Here is a 10,594-nt window from a genome sequence, read left to right on the forward strand (position 1 = left end):
GAAGAAGAAAAACCGCTGTCTGTACGTGTGCACAGAACAGTATTTGGACACCAACTCATTTTCCTGTGTAGTTGGGCACTTTGGATTTGACAGTATATACTATCTATGGGGTTAAAGTGCATACTGTGCACACTGTCAACTTTTAAGTGTGAATGCAAGTCAAGCTGGCTGTCAGAGTCACAGCCAAAACCCAACTGTTTTGCACATAAAGAAGAAAGAAAGCACTGATGGAGCTCAGCAATGGAAATGGGGGGGGGGGGGGGGGGGTGTGGCACGCCGATCCCATCCGTGCCTCGTCCCTGCAGAGCAAGAACACGCTGTCCACGCCCCTGAGTCCCACCCCCCTGCATCACTCCGTCCTGCACCCCCCTGCACCCCACGCCCCTGCACCCCCCTGAGTCCCACCCCCCTGAACCCCACCCCCTTACATCCCACCCCCCTGAACCCCACCCCCTTACATCCCACCCCTGAGTCCCACCCCCCGGCATCACTCCGTCCTGCACCCCACCCCCACAAACCGGGGACCCTTCTCAAGAAGACTGCGCCGACACGGACTAGCCCATGCCCCCCCACCCGCAAAGCCCGACGGGGACGCCCCCCGCGAGCCACCACAGGTGTTCTGGTCGACCTATCTTGATTCTGTCATTTGGCGTCGTGAATAAAGACTCCGGAACCGGACGCCAGAGGGAGATTTTCTGAAGAGGTGCAGGTTGGGGAAGTAAAACTAGAAGGGGGGGAGATTGTGACGCACATTGATGAACTGGCTTCTTCTCTTTGCCATTGAATTGACGGAAAGTGAAGAACGGAGTGCAGTACGGTTGAGTCAGCATTTCGCATGCTGAGACCCAGTACTCATATCTGAAGTACCCCGCCACCCCCCATTCCACATCCTCCTCTCTTCTCAGCAACTAGTCACCTCACACCCTGTGGTAACTGTGTTGTGTGTTTGTGTGTGTCTTTGTGTTTGTGTTTCTGCACAGACACACACTGGGAGTTCTGGTGACAACAGGAAACTCAAGCTATTGGTATGTGCAGACATTTGTGTGTGTGTGTGTGTTTGCATGATTGCAGATGTTTGTGTGTGTGTGTGTGTTTGCTTGCTTGCTTGCAGACGTGTGGGTGTGTGTGCAAGCGTTTGTTTGTTTGCAGAAGCTGAAAATATAAATCTCAAAGCGGCTGACAAAATCTGCGTCTTAAAACGCTGCCGGGATCCACAGACCTCGCATCTCTTTGGACCTCAGCCCAATGGGCTGGTTCTCGTTAATGATTCAACTCCTTTGGACCTCAGCCCAATGGGCTGGTTCTCGTTAATGATTCAACTCCTTTGGACCTCAGCCCAATGGGCCGGTTTTCGTTAATGATTCAACTCCTTTGGACCTCAGCCCAATGGGCCAATTCGCTGCGTCATTGACTGGTTAGAAAATATTTAAGGTGTTGATTTATGTGTCTACATAGGTGAACAGAGAATCATTATCAACAACCATCACTCCTGTGTTCCTGTGGCATGTTGCGTTTGCTAATCCATATTTATCCTTTTGAAAGTCCAATCGATCATTAGAACACCCTTTTGCAATTACTTTAGCTGCAATAGAAGCAATAAAACAGTTCTTCTTTAGATTAGTTCACTATCTTCAGCATCAGTGTTTGTGAGTTCGATTACAGGCCCAAAATGGCCAGAAACAAACAACGTTCTTCTGAAACTCATCAGTCTTGTTCTAAGAATTGACAACTATGAGAAATTGACAAGAAATTGAGGATCTTGTCCAACGCTGTGCATTACTCCCCTGCTGGCCTTCTAGGCAGAGTTGCAAAGAGAAAGACATATCTCAGACAGGTCAGTAAAAAGAGAAGATTAAGATGGGCCAAAGAACACAGATTCTGGAGAGAGGAGGAACTCTGCCTAGAAGGCCAGCAGCCCGGAGTTGCCTCTTCACTTTAGACGTTGAGACTGATGTTATGCGGGTAATGTTTAATGAAGTTACCAGTTGAGGACCTGTGAGGTGTCTGTTTCTCAAACTAGACACTCAAATGTATTTGTTTGTTGTGCACTGGGGCCTCCCACACCTCTTTCTATTCTGGTTAGAGCCAGTTTGCGCTGTTCTGTGAAGTACTACACATCATTGTATGAGATCTACAGTTTCTTGGAAATTTCTCGCATGGATCAGCCTTCACTTCACAAAACAAGAGTAGACTGATGAGTTTCAAAAGAAAGTTATTTGTTTCTGGCCATTTTGAGACTGTAAAAACAGTAAAATGGGCATTAAAAAATATCTACAAAAAACATTTTTCAGGTGCAAGATTTCTCCAATTGAGAGTATGTCCCCCCACACACACAACCCTCACCTGGACAAATCTATAACCCCTCCCCACATACAAACACAACCCTCAACTGGACAAATCTATAACCCCTCCCTACATACACACACAACCCTCAACTGGACAAATCTATAACCCCTCCCCACATACACACAACCCTCAACTGGACAAATCTATAACCCCTCCCCACATACACACACACAACCCTCAACTGGACAAATCTATAACCCCTCCCCACATACACACACACAACCCTCAACTGGACAAATCTATACCCCCCCCCCCCCCCCCACACACACACAACCCTCAACTGGACAAATCTATAACCCCTCCCCACACACACACACAACCCTCAACTGGACAAATCTATACCCCCCCCCCCACACACACACAACCCTCAACTGGACAAATCTATAACCCCTCCCCACATACACACACAACCCTCAACTGGACAAATATTGCACATAACATACTATTTAACCATTTATTAATGCTCAGTCTACTGTTTTTATGCCCAGTCCACTGTCTTTATTTGTTTTTATTTATTTTGTATAAATTGTTGTGCTAATGGGCCAGAACAATTCCTTGTTTGTTGTGACACTTACTTCGTAATAAAACTCTGATTCTGATTCTAATCGGACCTAGAAACGGTAATGTTGATAATACTGAACTAGTCTAAAGGACAGTTGTATTGCTTCTATAATCAGCACAACAGTTCTCAGCTCTGCTAACAATTGCAAAAGGGTTTTCTTAATGATCGATTAGACTTTTAAAATGATAAACTTGAATGAGCAAACACAATGTGCCATTGGAACACAGGACTGATGGTTGCTGATAATGGGCCTCTGTACGCCTATGAAAATATTCAATTGAAAATCAGCCGTTCCCAGCTACAATAGTCACTGACATCATTAAACATGTCGACACTGTATTTCTGATCAATTTTATGTTCTTTTAATGGACACACAATTGCAAAAACAAGGACATTTCTAAGTGACTTTTGGATGGTAATGTATATATAAAAAGTCTAGCAACCACAGATTTGAATTGCTCATCAGTCTACATCTTCAGATTGTCTCTGTCCAGTCACTGATTAATTAATGAAGTATTCATAAAATAATATTTTGATTTACAGATTTAAGTTCACTGGGTTGTAAGAGAATTGTGTTTTTCACTTCCTCTTGCTTGCAGGGAAAATGACCACATATACCAATGATTGTATGGAAAATGGTTCCTCAATAAAAAAAAAACGAAGAAAGAAAAAATCAAAGCTGTTAAGAAAAGGGAAGTGATAGTGTGCATAGAAGAAAAGCAACAGAGTAATATGCTATTTCAAAAGGGTGTATGTGTGTATTTGTATGCAAGAAAGAATATTTATTTAGGATTCATAGCATGTTTATTTACAAATACAATATATATATATATATATAATTTACGAAATACATAAAACCTAAAAATTTACAAAAATAGGTAAATCTGAACCTCTTCTGAAATCTGAATATCAGCTACTTTTCGAGGAGCGAAAACACACATTCAACTAATCAGTCCTTGGATATGAAGAATCCCCCACCAAGACCAGGTTTGACAGCACTTTTCAAAGGCACTTTTTCCGCTAAGCATAGAGACAGAATTCAATACAACCGACGATGCCAGCTCAACAACTAACCCCCCTGGGAAGCCAATGGGGAATTTATGCAAACCCAATGACATAACTGCGAGAGGAAAAAAAGAAATATTCACACACACCCACACACATAAAACGCAGCTTTGGTGGGTTTAGGTGTGGGTGTGTGTGTGTGTCTGTGTTTCCTATATCATAAACGCCCCCATGAAATTATCGTCCGCTCCAGGTTTCAAGAGCGTCGGGCTGTCAATGGTTACGTAGAGTTTGGCTCCGGGTGACAGGTGGAAGACTCCGCCCAGATAGCTGTTCCCGATGTTCTGAGGACTGTTCTGCTGTTTGGATTTGTGTGTCGGGCAATGGTACCTGCCAGACAAATTGAAACTCAATGAGTTATCCCGAGAACCCCGGGGGGTTATTTTCAACATTTCAGTGAATCCCTTTCAGTTCCAAGTAGAACAATTTTGGGATTCTTAAAAGAAACATTTTCACCAGATGTTCTAGACGGAACCCAAATGGGTTGTACCCATAACCCAAATGGGGGCTTTAAAGAGCTCTCTAAAGTACGGACCGTTTCACGATCGTTTCACGTTCTCACACAACGTTTGGTGTGAAAGACATTCCGGTGAGTTTATGTCCTCGAAACAGTGAAGGCGGGAGGCGCGCTGGCACACTGACCTGTTGGCTTTCATCAGCACGATAGGGTTACCGTAGCTGTCCGTCTTCATCATGACCTGGTGCTTGAACAGGGAGCAGTCCTCGACGAAGTGCACTTTGGAGTACACATAGTAGTAACCCTCCTTGCGCACCACCAGGCGGCTGTCGTTTAGGACCATCCCATGAGTGAACATCAGCAGGCTTTTGTCCTCCAACCACGGAACCACATTGTCCGCAAGCACCGGTGAATTGGAGCCTTGGGGAGGACGTTGGTGAAACGGGGATGGGGACGTGACGGGGGGGGGGGGGGGAGAAAGCAGGTCTGGTCATAGTCTTGTGTGTGTGTGGGTGTTTGTGTATGGCGTGTTGTAATGGCGATCTGCATTGTACCTCTCAGGTGAGCGGAGTGTTTCTGTTTCGATGGGAGGGGCTTCCTCACGGGTTCTACGGGAATCTCATTCGTCTCTTTGTGAAGGAACGGCAAATTATGTTGTTGAAAAGAAGGGGGCAGGGAAAGAGGGAGCGACAGGAGGAGGTGATAGGAGGCGATTGACACGGGGAGGGTGATAGGAGGAGATTGACAGGAGGAGGTGATAGGAGGAGATTGACAGGAGGAGGGTGATAGGAGGAGATTGACAGGAGGAGGTGATAGGAGGAGATTGATGGGGGAGGGTGATAGGAGGAGATTGACAGGGGGAGGTGATAGGAGGAGATTGACAGGGGGAGGTGATAGGAGGAGATTGACAGGGGGAGGTGATAGGAAGAGATTGACAGGGAGAGGGTGATAGGAGGAGATTGACAGAAGGAGGTCATAGGAGGAGATTGACAGGAGGAGGAGATTGACAGGGGGAGGGTGATAGGAGGAGATTGACAGGAAGACGTAATAGGAGGAGATTGACAGGGGGAGGTGATAGGAGGAGATTGACAGGGGGAGGTGATAGGAGGAGATTGACAGGGGGAGGGTGATAGGAGGAGATTGACAGAAGGAGGTGATAGGAGGAGATTGACAGGAGGAGGAGATTGACAGGGGGAGGGTGATAGGAGGAGATTGACAGGAGGAGGTGATAGGAGGACATTGACAGGAGGAGGAGATTGACAGGGGGAGGAGATTGACAGGGGGAGGGTGATAGGAGGAGATTGACAGGAGGAGGTGATAGGAGGAGATTGACAGGAGGAGGAGATTGACAGGGGGAGGGTTATGGAGGAGATTGACAGGAGGAGGTGATAGGAGGAGATTGACAGGAGGAGGAGATTGACAGGGGGAGGGTGATAGGAGGAGATTGACGGGGGGTATAGAGAGATGGGATGTGGAACGTTGTAAAGAGACTTCTGCAGCTTATTCAGTGTGTCGCAGCTGATATGTATTCAGCATGTCAAGGTCTTTCTTGTAGGCTACAAACACGGTTATAAACTGTGTTGATCAGTGATAGAAAACCCCAATGATATCAACGCTATAAAATGGGACAAACATGTCAATTCATACTATAAACATGTCCAATTAATACTATATAACCATTAATACTACATACAAATTAATACTACATACACATTAACAATACATACCCATTAACACTACATACCAATTAGTACTACATACACATTAACACTATACCATTAAATCTACATATAGTTTTAAGATGTTGATTTCACACCCACCACTACTGTCAGATCTACCACAAGAAAGCCCTCATCTACAGAGAAAAAAACCAACAGAAGTGTCTACTAACCTAGCTGGCACTGAGGTTTGATTCATAAACTAAAAAGGGTGTTAACTTGGAGGACAGCAACTCGCAGCTGTATGACACACTGAGACAGCTGTATGACACACTGAGACAGCTGTATGATACACTGAGACAGCTGTATGATACACTGAGACAGCTGTATGACACACTGAGACAGCTGTATGACACACTGAGACAGCTGTATGACACACTGAGACAGCTGTATGATACACTGAGACAGCTGTATGACACACTGAGACTGCTGTATGACACACTGAGACAGCTGTATGACACACTGAGACAGCTGTATGACACACTGAGACAGCTGTATGACACACTGAGACAGCTGTATGACACACTGAGACAGCTGTATGACACACTGAGACTGCTGTATGACACTGAGGAGAACATCTGACCTGGCTCCCGAAAGAAGGCAGACTATGAGACAGATTATGGGGACACCCACCACATGAGCTGAGAAAAAGGTAGAGGGGGAGAGAGAGTGAGAGCGGGACGGACAGTGAAGGGGTGTTATACTGTACCTTCAGATCCAGTAAAACCCTGAGCTGTGCCGCCCTGAAGCAGATAGTGTGTTTTAGACTCAGTGTGTTTTAGACTCTGAAAGTATAAACACAGCCTTTGTACTACAAGCATTTTACTTACAACTTGCTGGGCAGAGGGTTGAGCAGCATTTATAAGGTCCTATAAGACAGGGGATGGAGAAAGACAGTGAGACAGAGCGAGAGAGGGAGAGAGAGCGAGAGGGAGAGAGAGTGTCTGTGATGTCACATGTCCACTGGGTAACCAACAAAAGGAAAAGGAAGTGTCCACAGAGTATCAGAAGCACAGAAACATAACATATATATATATATATATATATATACATGTGTGAGTGTGTGTGTGTGTGATGTGGTGTGTGTGATTGTGTGTGTGGGGGAATATAGATTCAGGCAAGGAATTTCCCTTGAGATGCAAGGGGACAGACTAAGTATAGCCCACACCCACACAGAAACACATACAACACCCACACACGGAACACTCACGCACACATCAAAAACACGTGCACACACACACACACTCACCCTAGTCCTGTTATAAAGATGCATTATGCAGCCGGCTTCCATCAGCATCCCGATGACTGCCAGAGCCACCAGGTAGTGAAGAGCTCTCCCGCGGACTCCTCTCCACCTCCTCCTGCTGCTGGGTTCAGGGCTGTAGCTAGCCTGGCTGTCCACCACAAACACCTGGGGGTAGGGCCCCGCGAGGCCCCCCGCGAAACTCACTGCTCCCTGGGCCATGGCGGGTGTGCGAGGCGGGTGGCTGGGTGAAATCCCACCCGGGTGTTTTCCGTAAGCGAGGCGGGCAGGCCAGTCGGGGCGTCGGTGGATGGATGAGCCGACGGTACTGGTGGTTGCTATACGATGGATATGTGTGAGACTCTTCTCTTACCACTGGCAGTCGCGACTTTCGTGACGCAATCCTCTCGGTTTCTCTCACTACTGCCCGTCACAGAGAGGGCATGACTTCTCAACAGCCTCAGCGTCACAGTCTCACAAACCACAAGCGACACCGGAGCGACGCGGTCCTCGTCGGGATTACGGCGAAGGCAGAAAACGGGTACACGGCAGCAGCGGGTTAATCGGAATTCAGGATTGCCAAATCCAGATTATTAAGCAACAAGCCTCAAATCTGTGCATCTGCGTGAAAACAAAAACATTGACACAGCATCGCATATTTTGTGAAACTATTAATTTTGTAGACATATATCTTCCCCGTGGATCTGTCGGCCAGCTGTTGTTACCAGTAATGTCACTTTCTCCACTGCAAACTAAATGTACACATTCTCAAAATAAAGAAGTGCTGAAAGGTTCCCCCGGTCAGTCATACGTTCTAGACTCACGGTGTAGGTATCAGTGTGACCTGGGTGGAACAATATCCTACAGAACCACAGACAATCAGGGACAGCGGAACAGAATTCTGTTTTCTATGATGTAAACATTCTCTCACCTCTCCAGAAGCAAGTTTCAGAGACGCGGTATCTCTCCTCCCTCCGAGTCCGACTCTCCGTCCGTCATCTGTCATGTGAATGTCTGAGCTGAGTCGTAACATACTGAGCTGGTGCACTGAGGAAATACACTTGAGGGTGTGTGTTCTGTCTGCGTGTGTGTGTGTGTGTGTGTGTGTGTGCGTAAACCAGGCACACCCTTGCAATAGTCTAAGTGTGGTTATCACTCTCTGTAGCTGACACTTCCTCTATGTCTCTCCCTCAATATCTGTCTCCTTCTCTTACTCAATCTCTCCCTCGATAACTCTCCCCCAGTGTATGTATCTATACAGTATATATATATACAGTCTGGAGGTTTTGAGTGAGGAACAGAAGGGTTAAAATTAAGAGACCACTGCGAATTGAACGCTTCTGTTCCTCACTCAAAACTTTCCTTTTCAACTTTTTTGGAAACGAAAAGGTGCAGCGGTCTCTTAATTACTTTTCCGGCGCTGTATATATATGTACAGTACCAGAGAGAGCGAGAGTAGGAGAGGAGAGAGAGTTGCATGTGACGTATGTCTAGTATTTTCTAGCTTCGTGAGAAACAAAGTAACACAAGTAAAATCTGGGAAGTGTGTCCAAACTATTGACTGGTCTCTTCAAAAATTAAGAGACCACTGCACCTTTTTCTTTCCTTTCCAAAAAAGTCGAAAAGAAAAGTTTTGAGTGAGGAACAGAAGAGTTCAAATTATATATATATATCCCTTTCCCTTTATATATCGCTCCCTCTATCTCTCTCCCTCCCCCTCTCCCTATCTCTCTCACTCTCCCTCCCCCTCTCCCTATCTCTCTCACTCTCCCTCCCCCTATCTCTCTCACTCTCCCCCTCTCCCTACACCTCCTCACGTAGTTAACCCCTCTTCTCTTCGTCCCCATTTACCCAACCACTCTATCCTTCTCCCTCCCTCCATCAGGCAGTTTAATATACATGCAGGTCAAACCACAGGTAGATATTTGGAAACAGTCACAGAATATGAATCTGGGTTAAACAGTGAAACCGCTGTCAGCGGTGTGTGTGCAGCCGTGTTTAGGGGAGGGACAGGAAGGCCTGAGGCATCCTTAACGAGCTAGAGCTACAGGCCTGGTGCATCATGGGATGCATGGCATCACGTGTAGTTTAGAGAGACATCAAGGTCTGAACAAAGGAGAGAAAGACAGAGAAGAGAGGGATAGAAGAAGAGAGAGAGAAGAGAGGGATAGAAGAAGAGAGTTAGTGCATATGTGAATATACTACTGTATGTCTAGTATATTCTATCTTGGTGAGTTTGGTCAGTCCTCACTGAAGAGCTGAGCATGTTTTGGTTTGGGCTTATGTTTCGGGATATACATGAGTTGTGGCTAAGTTTAGGGGAAATGTATTTGTTACTGTGCTCAATCTTCGGTCCTCACAAAGATATTAAACCCAACACGAATTTGTGTGTTTGCGTTGGTTCATTTGTTTGTACTCAAAGTGAGAAGACCGTTTAATTAGGGGGACATTTGGGAAGTTTAGACAGTTTGGACAGTCTTAGGCACTAGGCCTTAAGATGAAAAGGTTCCTCGCGTTAAGAGCAACTAGAGGATGCGTGTGTGTGTGTGTGTGTGTGTGTGCGCGGGTTCACTGTGGCTGCAGGATGTGGGAAGACACCGACAATACCAATCACACACCAAGTTGCAGCAGCAGAGATTTACCTCAGCTCCAATACAGTGTCCACTGCCCATACATATAATTCAAGCAAAAATAAGGTCTCTTTACATATATATATATATATATGTATATATTTCGAATGTAATGATTATAAGTACGTTTTACCTATTCGTCCTAAAATCGCCGAAGGTCTTGGGCATAACAAGGAAGTTGTCGTAATAAAAATCGGTCACTGCGGCTGATTGTCTTCTCTTTTTCTGTAATGCCACGCTCAGGCTAGACTGGATGTAATCGAAGTGCCCATTAACATGATCAAAACTACGAAAATACCGCTTCGTTGCCATTCCTGGCGGTTATCGATATAATCAAGTTATGACAGGTAATTGACTCGGTATGGTATTATTTAAACGATAATTCCCTGAAGGCCAACTCGGGTTACTGTTGAGGGCACATGTGCGACATCACGCTTTGTAGTAGATCACAGCCAGACACGGACCGAAAACGCCCCCACATCACAGATTCCATGCGATTGGAGGAACGTGGGCCACTCTCTGACTGGCGATTGGCCCAATAGTGCCTCAGTGAGACTGTAGTAGAAAAAGTTC

At 46.0% G+C, this 10,594-nt stretch overlaps 1 protein-coding gene across 3 annotated transcripts; it reads right to left on the minus strand.

The window, feature by feature from the left end:
* Positions 1-3,270: 3,270 nt before the first annotated feature.
* LOC106023899 (tumor necrosis factor ligand superfamily member 14) lies at positions 3,271-8,704 on the minus strand. Of its 3 annotated transcripts, XM_029121884.2 has the most exons (7): positions 8,323-8,704; positions 7,398-8,012; positions 6,979-7,017; positions 6,858-6,891; positions 4,985-5,059; positions 4,616-4,850; positions 3,271-4,303 (listed from the first exon to the last, which is right to left on the minus strand). In XM_029121884.2, exons 2-7 carry the CDS (start codon positions 7,611-7,613, stop codon positions 4,126-4,128), a joined length of 777 nt encoding a protein of 258 aa, XP_028977717.1. In that variant the 5' UTR covers positions 7,614-8,012; positions 8,323-8,704; the 3' UTR covers positions 3,271-4,125. The 3 variants fall into 3 exon arrangements, with proteins under 3 accessions (XP_028977717.1, XP_028977719.1, XP_028977718.1); XM_029121886.2 differs by lacking the exon at positions 4,985-5,059; XM_029121885.2 differs by having other exon boundaries at positions 7,398-8,704.
* Between the last annotated feature and the right edge of the window lie 1,890 nt (positions 8,705-10,594).

Source organism: Esox lucius, chromosome 9, assembly GCF_011004845.1.
Source record: "Esox lucius isolate fEsoLuc1 chromosome 9, fEsoLuc1.pri, whole genome shotgun sequence".
NCBI lineage: Eukaryota > Metazoa > Chordata > Actinopteri > Esociformes > Esocidae > Esox > Esox lucius.